The 13711-nt window shown below is 42.0% G+C and overlaps 2 protein-coding genes across 2 annotated transcripts; both read left to right on the top strand.

Moving 5' to 3' along the window:
• Positions 1-344: 344 nt before the first annotated feature.
• On the top strand, positions 345-3826 carry pgp (phosphoglycolate phosphatase). Its single transcript, XM_080788569.1, has 2 exons — positions 345-1267; positions 1462-3826. Exons 1-2 carry the CDS (start codon positions 514-516, stop codon positions 1785-1787), a joined length of 1080 nt encoding a protein of 359 aa, XP_080644695.1. The 5' UTR covers positions 345-513; the 3' UTR covers positions 1788-3826.
• A 43-nt stretch (positions 3827-3869) lies between these two features.
• bricd5 (BRICHOS domain containing 5) lies at positions 3870-10008 on the top strand (the record flags this gene model as incomplete). Its single annotated transcript, XM_080790039.1, has 6 exons — positions 3870-3974; positions 4893-5024; positions 5162-5311; positions 6149-6250; positions 7886-8036; positions 9914-10008. 6 exons carry the CDS (start codon positions 3870-3872, stop codon positions 10006-10008), a joined length of 735 nt encoding a protein of 244 aa, XP_080646165.1.
• Between the last annotated feature and the right edge of the window lie 3703 nt (positions 10009-13711).

The following is a 13711-nucleotide window of genomic DNA, read 5'->3' as shown; positions in this document are numbered from 1 at the left end:
GTGATTCCCTTTAAAAAATATATATATATTTGTACTATATACTATAACATAAAAGTGGGTAAAGCATTGCTAACATGTACATAAATGTATTTTAATTGGTCATAAAATAGACATTATCCTTAATTAAGGGGGTCTTTTCCCTCCAACACTGAAATATATTAAATTGTTTCTAAGTAACGGTTTCTAATTACTGTTCAGTAGTCAGATCCGGTCTAGAGCCCGCCTACTGTATCCGGTAATGTACATGCAGCCACAGATGTCGTTTCCCTATCCGCTCTAGACTGGATATATGCGAACTGTCTCTCAAAAGGAAGACAGCATATATGGCAGCGTTCATGTAATTATCTGTGGGTGGTGGCATGTCTTCTGTGACTTGACACTTTCCTGTCGCTTTAAGCCGGTGCGGAAGTATGGATCGATATGTGACGTAATATTTGGAGGTCAGCAGATCGCTCATTGCTTAAATTGCGTCACTACGATACTTACGTATGTTGTTGAACGTTTATAACGCCTATGTTGAGTCGTTCGTTTCTTTTCTCTGAGATTTCTAGTCGTTGGCGGCGAGCTGCTTCTTGTGTTTTAGGAAACGTAACGCAGCGTACACCGCGAACCCAGTGTTATTTGTGGACGTTGCGGATCCTCCAGACTGCACAGCACGTTTCTTTTTCCTCAATGGCTGCATCTAAATGTACCCGACTGAGCGGTGCGTTGATACGGGATCTGCTGGACACCGTGGACAGCGTCCTGTTCGACTGCGACGGAGTCATCTGGAGAGGTGATCAGGCCGTCCCGGGCGCGCCCGAAGTTATAAACCTGCTCAAAAACAATGGCAAGAAGGTGTTCTTCCTCACCAACAACAGCACCAAGACCAGAAAGATGTATGCGGACAAAATGGCTCTCATGGGATTTAACGTAACGCAGGATGAAGTGTTCGGGACAGCCTACTGCTCCGCGATGTACCTGAAGACTGTCTGCAAGCTGGAGAGCAAAGTCTATCTCATTGGCAGCGATGCGTTGAAGCAAGAGCTGGAGATGGTGGGGATCCAGCAAACAGGGGTGGGACCCGACCACATATCCGGGGCGCAAAGTGACTGGGCCAACGTACCACTGGACCCAGAGGTCAAGGCGGTGGTGGTCGGCTTTGATGAGCATTTCAGTTATATGAAAATTAACAGGGCTATGCAGTACCTCTCTAACCCGGATTGTCTGTTTGTGGGGACCAACACCGATAGCAGACTGCCCTTGGAGGGAGGCAAGGCTGTGCCAGGTAGGTTCAATATACTGTTCAATATAAGTTCAATAGGTCACCAACATAGTTTTTAGCTGACGCTCTCCAAAGCATGCTGTTGTGGGACTTGCAGGACACAGCTTGAGGTCAAGGGTGTCCCTAGTCCGTTTAGTCAGGTGTCCTCATACTGTAATCTCTAAACCTACACCTCCTTATCCTTACCCTCTTCTTAGGTACCGGCTGCCTGCTGCGAGCAGTGGAGACTTGTGCCCAGCGCCAGGCCCACACAGTGGGAAAACCCAATCGCTACATGTTTGACTGTGTGGCCTCCCAGTTTGGCCTGGAGAGCAGCCGCTGCATGATGGTTGGCGACCGCCTCGATACTGACATCTTGCTGGGCTCTAACTGCGGCCTGAAGACCCTGCTCACTCTCACAGGGGTCAGCACAGTGGCAGACGCCAAAGCCCACGAGAAGAGCGGCTCCCCAGAGCGGCAAGGCATGGTGCCAGATTACTATGTGGACAGCATCGCTGATCTGCTTCCATTCCTGCGGGGATAAGGCAGCCGAATGACTCCTCAAACTGTGGTGACTGGCTACTGTACTTGGTAGCCTAGTTCAGTGGTTCTCAAAGTGGGGGCCAGGGACCAGCAGGGTTCCTTGAGGGTGTACAAATGGAGCCAAAATGGACCCTTACCTTACACGCCTTTCCCACCGGCCACAATAACTATATCGATCACCATTGTATATATTTTTATTGTCGGTGTGAACCCCATCCACTTGACTTTTATAGTTATACTCGGTGTGAACGGCCCTTTACGGGTCTATTTGGTTCCATTTGCACACTCAAGAGTTATGGGGGTCCTTGCAATCAAAATGTTGTTTGAGAATCACTGTCCTAGTTCAAAGAAAGACCCGATGCTTCGCTAGCCCATAGAAAACAAGAGTTTGCAGTCTCTTCTATTTGTCTTAATTTATTGATAGTCATCTCTATAGAGGAGTCACACCCATGCTGCCTAAAGAGTCCTAATGCACTGTGTGGCAGGACAATGACTCAGGATTTTCAAAGACGACATCACGTTTTATTATCAAGTATAGTTATTAAAGTTCTAGTCTCTAATTAAAAAAATTAAAAAGACTACTTGACAGAACAATTAATCAGAGTATTGATTGAACAGAATTGGACAGTTTTAACTGGCAGTTGTGAAGTATACTGTGTGTTACCTAACCTAAGAAAAGAGGAAGGTCTGTGCGTGCAGCCGTACAACGTCAATGCCCCCCTTGTGACATTGTGATGCAATTGTCCATCTTAAGCAATGCTATCGAGTTGACACTGGGTGAATAAGCACATACCAAAGTCTCAACTGTTTTAAGTGTGGTCAGTTGCACAGTTCTTGTGTATTTGTTAATCACACGCGCTTCATTTTTTAAAAAGATATATATATATATTTTTTTTTTTGCGTTTTCTGCCTTTATTGATAGTATACAGTAGATAGACAGGAAATTGGGAGAGAGGCGGGGATTGACATGCAGCAAAGGTCGTCGGGATCGGGACTCGAACCCGCGACACGTCAGGCTACATTGGAGCCTATTGGGTGCCCGGGCTACATGCACTTCATTTTGACAGTACCTCATCAGGGAATAACTAAGCATTAAGCTGATTACACAGCATATACTTGTACTGTATAACTTTTATGTCTGATGCAGTTTACTTCTAGCCTCATAATGTAACCCTTAACTCTGCTGTTTTATTAATCTTTACGGGTTTTGTGTAGGGATGCTCCGATCAGGTTTTTTGGGACCGATCGGGATCGGTCAATACTGATACCGATCAGCCAATGCCGATACCGATCTTGTGCGTAAGGGGCAAATTTGAATATTTCCAAAATTATTTATCAACCCACGTCAAAAGTGTGTGTGTGTGTGTGTGTGTGTGTGTGTGTGTGTGTGGGGAGGACGGGGAGAATGTTTAGGCCTGTCACAAACATGCAAAGATTATATTATACTATATATCTGATTGACTTTTATACCACTTAAATGGTGTAAAAGATCGGTTTCTCCAGATGGGATAAATTGCCGATCGGAGTGAATATTTGCCGATACGGCCAATTATCGGAGCATCTCTAGTTTTGTGCAGTGCAACTTCATTCAGTTGTACACAGCATTTACTTGTACTGTATGTAACTTTTCTGTCCTCCATGTAATCTCAGTAATTTTACTGCAACACTGATTAGCCTAATTCCATTGAAGGCCCAATGTGCAAGTCTTTTAAATTATTACAATAACCATACAAATCTACTGGTCACAGGCAGGAGGCAGCTCATGCAGTAACCAGTAGAGACTTATGGGACTCACAGCTCTACTACATGGCTCACAAGCAGAGTTACTGTTTTAAATAAACATACAGTACATGATGCAAGGACAGTAATATGCCATTTAACTTGAACTTGCGGATTGGGCTTTTTAATAAGTAATGCAATCTTTTTATCATCCATATTGTACATTCTAGCGGCTAGAATCTAGCCCATTTCAGCAACAGTATTGTCGTTGACCCAATTCTAAAAACACTTGATCAAATTTTATAATAAAACAGACATAGCATCTAAGTTGTGTGTTCTCTGTGGTATTGAGTCTAATGCAAACATGGTACCCTTTCCTTTGAGTACTGTGCCTAAAGTCACCTTGGGCTGTCATCGTTTGGATGCAGAAACACTCACTGCCTCATATCCTCAGTCCTGCGATGACAAGGTGTGCCTTGCTTCCCTCTTTGTTCATTGTCTTGTCTGGGGGTTTGCAGGCCAATTGCTGTCACATGTTTTTGATGTGTGACAGAGAGAGAGAGAGAGAGGGAATAGAGGCATTGGAGAGTGGTAGATAGTTAGGAAGGGGAGGAATAGGAGCGGATGGCAGGGAGACAACATTTGAATTAGTTTTTGGCAAGCTTCACTTAGTTGTGAATGAGATGGAAGTAAGGGGGTACCTGTTTTGGGAGGAAACAGATGGGCTATGAGAGGAGGGAGGTCTCTACATGGAGAGAGGAGGGGAGGTTTGAGTTGGAGCAGAGAGAAAGAGGATCTGTCCAGGTGTATTACCTGTGTTCCCAGCCAGTGCCGCTCATGACCATGGCTCCATGCTGAAAGCTAAGAGAAGGGTGCAGAACAAGTGAGGAGCTGTCACAGGACACAGGATGGTGAGGTGTTGGAAACATTCACAGAACAGCTCAGAAGAAGCGCAATGCACGGTAAGCTATTTAGTCTGCTCGGAGGACTCTGAATCTTGGATAAAAGACCCTACCATGTGGCATATGAGCAAGTTTTAGGTCAGGGCAGGAAATTAACTTTCTTATCTACAGGTCAACAGTGGATGGAGAAATCAAAATATTCACCAGCCACTGTGTTTTAGGATCTGGTTAATTTATTGATTTAATGATTAAGTCTGAAGTTAATCCCTTTGATTGAATGTAATATTGTTCTATTAATCAGGACAGGAGAGAACTTTTTATTTGGCAAAAAGTAGCAAGTAGAGAAAATAAATCAACACCAGACATAAAAACACATTACCAGAGATTAATCTGCTCAGGGTAAATTTGTCTTCACAATAGAAGGATATTAGATTTATTGAAATTTGTATTTGAATCAGAATCTTGTGTTGCTTCTTTTCCATCAGGATGGGAGTCCAGCAGGGTCCCCCAAGTTCCCTCACAGGGCATTCTGGGTCAGTGTTTCTGCATCTGTGCTCCTGGTAGTAATCGCCCTAGGTTTGACAGGGAATCTAGGTCTGCCACAGCATCGTTCTCAGGTAAAGAGTCAACTATCAGGTTTGCTGATTTTCTCTAATCTAATTGAGGTACTAAACATTTCAGCTGTTTCTGTTGGTTTATTCACAATGATTGGTCTGTCAGTCGTGTATCTATTAATGTGTTTCCATTACCGTAGTCTTTACAGGTCGTCCGTATCACAATTCCAGACCAGACTGGAACTCTGACCAACCAATCAGCGCTTGTGGACAGGCAAAAAGACCTGGTGACCTTTTCTGTGACCTCCCAGTTCAACCACACGTCGACAGTGATCTTCGATATCAAACATGTAAGGAGAATATTTGGTTGCATCATAATTCAGTTTGTCACGTCTGTGATAGTCTGTCTGGACAATTATCTACAAATAATGATAATAATTCAGTTTGTCACATCTGTGATAGTCTGTCTGGACAATTCTCTACAAATATTGATAATAATTCAGTTTGTCACATCTGTGATAGTCTGTCTGGACACTTCTCTACAAAGAATGCAGTGGATGTTGCAATTTTAACTTTTGTATAAGTCTCAAGGTTCAGGAAAGGGGCAGTGATTTGGCCAATCAATCACTGCTGATACGGCACTGCTGCCAACTGGAAAGTGTCGAAACTCTAAGAAGGTTGGGCCTGATGACCTCTCTTCTAGGCCAAGGCTTTATCCATTAGAAATGGATTATCGCATCTTTGATGTATTTATTTTACGAACCAAATGTTGTACTTTATTGTTACATCTTGTGTACAGGTACAAAAATAAGGTACAAAACTTATTTTTGTTGTCCTTTTATGCATTCATCCCACATCCATCCTGTATTAGTACTGCAGACAATTATTTAATGAATGTTAGAACCCAATCATTACATTGCATTACAAAACTCTAGTATCTCTCATTCAAATTCTTTAATGAATGTTAGAACCCAATCATTACATTGCATTACAAAACTCTATTATCTCTCATTCAAATTATTTAATGAATGTTAGAACCCAATCATTACATTGCATTACAAAACTCTTGTATCTCTCATTCAAATTGTTACGGGCAGCCATATACAGCTAAAACTACTGTACGTATATCGCTGAAATAAATAATTTCGTTTGATAAAAGTGCCATGCTGTATTGTTCTTTTTCATAGGGTTTGATATGCTACAAGCCTGATAACCAGGAGAGCTGCTTCCTGCGTAAGATGGAGACGTCTGACTATGATAACGTGCACTCCTTTCAGTCAACAAACAAGGTAACAAAATGCAATTCTTCTTTTTTTATATACCTCTGCCCTGTCCAAAGTCCACACACACATACTGTAACAGGGTATGAATCCATCTCATGTGTCTAAATCAATAAAATGCCTGTAAGTCAATCAGTGGAAAAAACAACACTATGGTTTGGTTTTGCCCTTTTTCGCTCTACTAGTCTCATCTAAAGCGACCTGCGTTTGATCGCTGACTCACTAATGTGCGAACTGGCGCACTGGTGGAATTCCGTCTCACTGTGACTCACTGGCAGATTTTTCCTACTGCTTTCTTAGGCTTCACTTGGCTTCTTCACTTTTCTGCCACTTCACACAAAGAAAGAGGTTTTGAGGGTGAGAGAGGGTGTGTTGTGACGGTGAGGGGTAAGCTACTCATAGTAGTAGTTGTTCTGGAAATGATACAGGGTCTTATAGTCTCTGGTTCTCTCTGTCACACACTTCTTTTCTTTATCCATTGTTTCCCTCCTCTGTCTCTCACGTTTTCCCCTTTCTCCTTCATCTCTCACTCACAATCTTTCTTTCTTTTAACTACTCTCTTCCTCTACGGTTGAATTCCTTCGCACATCCGATCCTCCTAACCCTCTCTGTGTGCCTGGGATCTTCTTACAGGTGAGGGGACAGCAGCAAGTCTGAGCCCTAGACCCTGCACAATGGGCACTCTGTCTGTGGGTCTTTTAAGACTTCTCTGTTGGATTAAAGGGCAGCCTAGACTGTTAGGTTAGGCAGAGAAGGGCCAGCATGTTTGATGGAAGACACCTAAACGGCTCAGTCCCATGACCAGACCTATAGATCTATACGCTACTACTACTACTAGTTGGTGGAAATGGTCTGCATTTATATAACACTTTATCCAAAGTGCTGTCCAATGTGAAGAGGAATGATTCAGTATGAGACCAAGATGACCGATTATTATTTTATTTTTTTCTGTTTTTGCTGCCTTATTCGTATTTACATTAGATTAGATAGATTAGATTAGATAGAAGATTAAGCCATTTGGAACCTCAAGTTTTTGTGTGTTATGTGAGAGTCCTGTCTCTGTGGTGTCACATGTCTCACAGAAACAGGTATTCAGTAATCAAACCAAGCTACTGATGGCTTTCATTTAATTTAATAGGTTGCATAGGAGAGAGATGTGGGGCCTCCCTGTGAGTCAGTTCTTCTGTCCCTCAACACAATGGTCTTTGAGAGCAGAGTAAAAGATTGTTACATGACCCACTCAAGCATAACAGGACTTTAAATGGCTCCCTATCGGAGACCATCACCAGTATAAATGGTGCAATTACACACAGCCTTTTTGCCAAATGAGCGAGCAAATAGACCTCATAGGGAGTGATATCGGCCCTAGAGAGCTAATAGCAGTTTAACTTTCAAATCCATGGTAATCTCAGTTTGAGTGTTAGTCATCTTGGTTATGGTATCTTCCCTGATGACTGCTTTGTTTATTTCACTTGGCCAAGACAATAGCTTCTCACGCGTATGACATGTCCAGTGGGGGAAAAATTAATTCAATTCAATTCAAGTGATTAGCATTTCTGTTATAATGTTATCTTATGTTACTCATCAAAATAAAGATACCCCCCCCCCCCATGTCCCTCAATGCCTCTTTTTTGTGCTCAATAGAACCAGTACCAGTTGTCTGGGAATAGGACTCAGAGACAGACAGAGTTTCTAGGGGTGTTGGGAGCCAGTCAGGTGGATTTGTCCACCCTGGAGGAGCCTCTTAAGGATCTGTGTCAGGACAGCTCCATCCACTGGACCCAGAGAGCTAAAGGTGAGAACCAAACCACAACCACATTAGTTTACTATGAAAACCTGGATTTCCCGTTAGTCGTTCGGTCGGTCACACCTCCATATATGGTCACGCCTCATGACATCACACCTCCATATATGATCACGCCTCGTGACACGTCACTCCACCATATATGGCCGTCTCCATATATGAAGATCACACTGACCTGGACTGGTCTGGATCATCACCTAGATCTGCATATATGGAGCTGGCCAGCAACTCTACATCTTATCTCAAACCCTTAGAACTCCATATATGGAGCTGACCTGACATTCCAAATGTTGATCCGTCCCCACCCGTCCTTCCTCTTCGATGTCTCCTTTTTGACTGATACCTGACCATTCAAACTCTAGACGGGCCTGCCCCAAAGTTATTAGTGCAGCCACGCCCGGCAGCCGGCGAAATCTAATGTTTTCAACAGGCCCGAAAATGATCATCACCCAGGCTGATGCGTGCACGTGACCTCGCCCTAGGGCAATGTCGCTTCTCGATCTCAGGGCATCTTACTGGTTATTAGTGTGAATATGGATCCAAAGTAGTCAGGATTGCTTAGACTTCAATTATAAAACGTACAAAGATACTTCTAAAGTATGCAACATTTATGTTTAAAATGTCAGGCACTTTATCTGATGTTCTTAATCAGAGTGACTAATTAGACTAATAAGTATAAGCTTCACTTCCAAGAGTATTGCAAGCAACCAATATAAATGTATTTATATAATGGACGGTAATATATTGGCCTGACAAGATTCCTAAGATGTTTGAACAATGCTAGAAAGAATCATCATGTAAGATGCCTAGATAAAACGTGTTATTTCTTGATTCTCGCCGCAGCTTACATTTTGTAGTGCTGTTTGGTTGTCTTGTGAAGTTTCTAATTACTGTGCCTGTAATTAGAAGGGTGTTGAAACCACAGGCAGCCCAGAAATGTAATCCTAAACCATGACACGATGACCTTTTGACATTTTAGTGAGTCATCCAGAAAGTGGTAGCCTATGAATAGTATATTCAGAACCATACCATAGTGGGGTAACCGTTGCCTTTGTGCACTACCTGGTCCAATATTATCTGTTATGAATTATGACCTTTATCTGCTTGACCAAGTACATATAGCTACGTATACCCATGATATGATGACCATCAACTACTTTATGTATGCATGTTCTATTCCTATTCATTTTGTTCTTGTCCTTGTTTCATATCTTTTGTCACGTCATGTGTCCAATACGGTATAATATTCTCTGGGTGTGTATTAAACTTCAGAACTTGCCGTGTGATACACTGCCTGGTGTCATCTTGTTCTGTGCACACGCGACTCAACTGAAACATCACTCACCGCCCTTGAGAAATCACGACATTATCTTAACAAAACATCTTTCTGTCTTTGTCCTTAGCTCTGAACCTTGAAGCTGGTTGTTTCTAGCTAATTCCTATGGGACTGTTGTCTTTATCAAATTAAGTTACCGGTACTCTCAATAAGGGACTGATGGTTATTTATCAGAAGTTTGTATGGTGCAAAAACATTTTTTGAGCCCTGTGGGGGGGGGACAGGTTTTTATTTATTTTGGCTTGGGGTGGTCAAATAACTTTAATTTGTTTAATTTTGTATTGTAAAAATGTTTAGATTTTTGTGTTGCATATAATATGACACATCATTTCTCAATCTCTCTTTCGTTTGTGGGGCATTTTGTAACCATATAATGGAACCAAATGAACCCCCCCCCCTGACGGATGCTATTCGCCTATAATAAACAATCCGCATTCACTTAATTTTCTCTATACACAAATCACATCTGCATTTTTAATTGACTGACTCAGCTCATTTTAGCTAATTTTATTTTTTCTATTTCTCTCTCTAGGCCCAGGCAAACAGAGGCTGGTCTATTTCTGCATCGACATCTGTTTTCCCAACAACATTTGCGTGTCTGTGTGCTTCTACTACCTGCCCGAGTGAGCATCTACTCTCTACACTTCCAATTCTCTCCCTGACCAAGAGCAGGCAAACAAAGTTGTCCTTTTTACATCCCTGCTAAGCTGAAACAGTCCCCCCTATAGCACTAGAAGAGAAAAACAAACCCACCTTTCGGGTAAAGAGACACTTCACCCTGTGCCATGCATTCGCTTTTATTGCCAGCCAGCCAGCCAGCCAGTAAGCCAATGAACCGGCATCCAGCACTACTACTTCTACTACTTCCTTCCTTCCTCCAGAGAGAAGAGAGACAGACTGTCAGGTTTATCTCCAAAGCCCTGTCTTCACTCGACCTTTATGAGTAATGTCAGATTTTTTTTCTCCCTGAGGGCAGAGTTTGGAGATAGTAAAATAATGTTTTGTTTTTTTACGTGTCTATTATTGTATTTCCTGAAAACCATTGCTGAAAAGTACTTACATGTAACAAAAGTGTTTTGATCTCTTCAATAAAGGATGACTGGATAAAGGACTTAAGTTAATTGTGACCCATCCCTTATGCCCAGGTCAAAACTGTGAAATTTGCAATGCATTTCACATCGTCATTTCGTCATTTTTTTCAAATCTTCAAAAATGATGAAAAACGACGCGCTATAGTATGCCGTACGATATGGGCTATAGCCCATGGTCCAAAATGATGAGAAACGAGGATAACTTTTTTTTTCAAAATTTCAAAAAACATGGGCTATAACCCATCGTTTTTGTCATTTCGTCATTTTTTTCAAATCCTCAAAAATGATGAAAAACTGCGCGCTATAGTATGCCGTACGATATGGGCTATAGCCCATGGTCCAAAATGATGAGAAACGAGGATAACTTTTTTTTTCAAAATTTCAAAAAACATGGGCTATAACCCATCGTTTTTTTCATTTTTTTATTTTTGTCAAATCATCAAAAATGATGAAAAACGGCGCGCTATAGTATGCCGTACGATATACGCTATAGCCCATGGTCCAAAATGATGAGAAACGAGGATAACTTTTTTTTTCAAAATTTCAAAAAACATGGGCTATAACCCATCGTTTTTGTCATTTCGCATTTTTTTCAAATCCTCAAAAATGATGAAAAACGGCGCGCTATAGTATGCCGTACGATATGGGCTATAGCCCACGGTCCAAAATGATGAGAAACGAGGCTAACTTTTTTTTTCAAAATTTCAAAAAACATGGGCTATAACCCATCGTTTTTGTCATTTCGTCATTTTTTTCAAATCCTCAAAAATGATGAAAAACGGCGCGCTATAGAATGCCGTACGATATGGGCTATAGCCCACGGTCCAAAATGATGAGAAACGAGGCTAACTTTTTTTTTCAAAATTTCAAAAAACATGGGCTATAACCCATCGTTTTTGTCATTTCGTCATTTTTTTCAAATCCTCAAAAATGATGAAAAACGGCGCGCTATAGTATGCCGTACGATATGGGCTATAGCCCACGGTCCAAAATGATGAGAAACGAGGCTAACTTTTTTTTTCAAAATTTCAAAAAACATGGGCTATAACCCATCGTTTTTGTCATTTCGCATTTTTTTCAAATCCTCAAAAATGATGAAAAACGGCGCGCTATAGTATGCCGTACGATATGGGCTATAGCCCACGGTCCAAAATGATGAGAAACGAGGCTAACTTTTTTTTTCAAAATTTCAAAAAACATGGGCTATAACCCATCGTTTTTGTCATTTCGTCATTTTTTTCAAATCCTCAAAAATGATGAAAAACGGCGCACTATAGTATGCCGTACGATATGGGCTATAGCCCACGGTCCAAAATGATGAGAAACGAGGCTAACTTTTCTTTTCAAAATTTCAAAAAACATGGGCTATAACCCATCGTTTTTGTCATTTCGTCATTTTTTTTAAATCCTCAAAAATGATGAAAAACGGCGCGCTATAGTATGCCGTACGATATGGGCTATAGCCCACGGTCCAAAATGATGAGAAACGAGGCTAACTTTTTTTTTCAAAATTTCAAAAAACATGGGCTATAACCCATCGTTTTTTAATTTTTTTTTTTTTTTGTCAAATCATCAAAAATGATGAAAAACGGCACGCTATAGTATGCCGTACGATATGGGCTATAGCCCATGGTCCAAAATGATGAGAAACGAGGTTAACTCTAATTGTCGTAGTGGTTAAGATGTTGGCTTTCCACGTGGGAGACCAGGGTTCGATTCCTGGCTGTTACACTATCATACAAAAGAAGACCTCAACAGCGCTAAGAAAGATCTGATTAATATGATGCTGTGTTATTTAAACTTTACTAACTGAAGGCTAACGAACAAAAGATCACTTCAAAATTACCAGGAGACTTTGCCTGAGAGTGTCTGACTGATGGTGCAGTGGTCTAATCATCAGGGTTTCAGTACAGACATTCCATGTTCAAGGCCTGTTCCTCCTACAGCTCAATGCTGCAGTAATTTGAACTTTTCAAGGCTAGAATAAAAAATAGAAACTCAAAAGCACCCAGAGACATCTGCTGAATGCCCAAAGGTGCCGTGGCGTAATGGTGTGGAGCGCTTGGCCCGATGCCTCTGCTACAGTCATTTGGCCGGTTCAAGTCCCATGTCATGACATCAAGGTGCTGGAGGACCATCGGGAGTTCCTCCTACAGCTCAATGCTGCAGTAATTTGAACTTTTCAAGGCTAGAATAAAAAATAAAAACTCAAAAGCACCCGGAGACATCTGCTGAATGCCCAAAGGTGCCGTGGCGTAATGGTGTGGAGCGCTTGGCCCGTTGCCTCTGCTACAGTCAGTTGGCCGGTTCAAGTCCCATGTCATGACATCAAGGTGCTGGAGGACCATCGGGAGTTCCTCCTACAGCTCAATGCTGCAGTAATTTGAACTTTTCAAGGCTAGAATAAAAAATAAAAACTCAAAAGCACCCGGAGACATCTGCTGAATGCCCAAAGGTGCCGTGGCGTAATGGTGTGGAGCGCTTGGCCTGTTGCCTCTGCTACAGTCAGTTGGCCGGTTCAAGTCCCATGTCATGACATCAAGGTGCTGGAGGACCATCGGGAGACGGTGCTCTCTCCCCCTGTTTCCTGAAAAGTAGCATTTGGGGGTTATGTTTGAAAGAACCCTGTCCACCTAAAGTTTTACAGATAAGAATTAGGTCAAACTTTAAAAAAGAAATAGCAATGCATTTTGGCCCATCATCTGACAGAATAGTCTGTGACTATATGAATTTGACAATGAAAAACTGCAAATTGCGGGAATTGAAAATTGCGGAAATTGCAAATTTGGGAAATTGGAAATTGCGGAAATTGAGGAAATTGCGGAAATTGAGGAAATTGCAAATTGCGGAAATTGCAAATTGCAAATTGCGGAAATTGAAAATTGCGGAAATTGCGGAAATTGCAAATTGCGGAAATTGCAAATTTGGGAAATTGAGGTGGCCCAAAACTTGGTTGGAAAGTCCCTCTTTTATGTCTGGCTTCCAGGCCAGTTGGAAAATGGCACACTGAGAGGTGGTAAGAGTATGTTAAATTGGACATTTTCATGGTAAAAGATTAGCTGGACAGGGTTCTTTCAGACATAAGCCCCAACCGTTACATCTCAGGAAACAGGGGGAGAGAGCACCGTCTCCCGATGGTCCTCCAGCACCTTGATGTCATGACATGGGACTTGAACCGGGCAACTGACTGTAGCAGAGGCAACGGGCCAAGCGCTGCACACCATTACGCCACGGCACCT

This window comes from Protomyctophum bolini (genome assembly GCF_963924005.1).
Source record: "Protomyctophum bolini genome assembly, chromosome: 18".
Lineage (NCBI taxonomy): Eukaryota > Metazoa > Chordata > Actinopteri > Myctophiformes > Myctophidae > Protomyctophum > Protomyctophum bolini.
The sequence above is the reverse complement of the archived record's forward strand: the minus strand, read 5'-3'. Positions and strand labels throughout refer to the sequence as shown.

Excerpts from the sequence above, each read along its gene's own strand:
- pgp (XM_080788569.1), top strand. The coding sequence starts at position 514 with ATGTTGAGTCGTTCGTTTCTTTTCTCTGAGATTTCTAGTCGTTGGCGG. Across the intron at positions 1,268-1,461 it reads GGGAGGCAAGGCTGTGCCAG|GTACCGGCTGCCTGCTGCGA; the intron begins GTAGGTTCAATA and ends CCCTCTTCTTAG.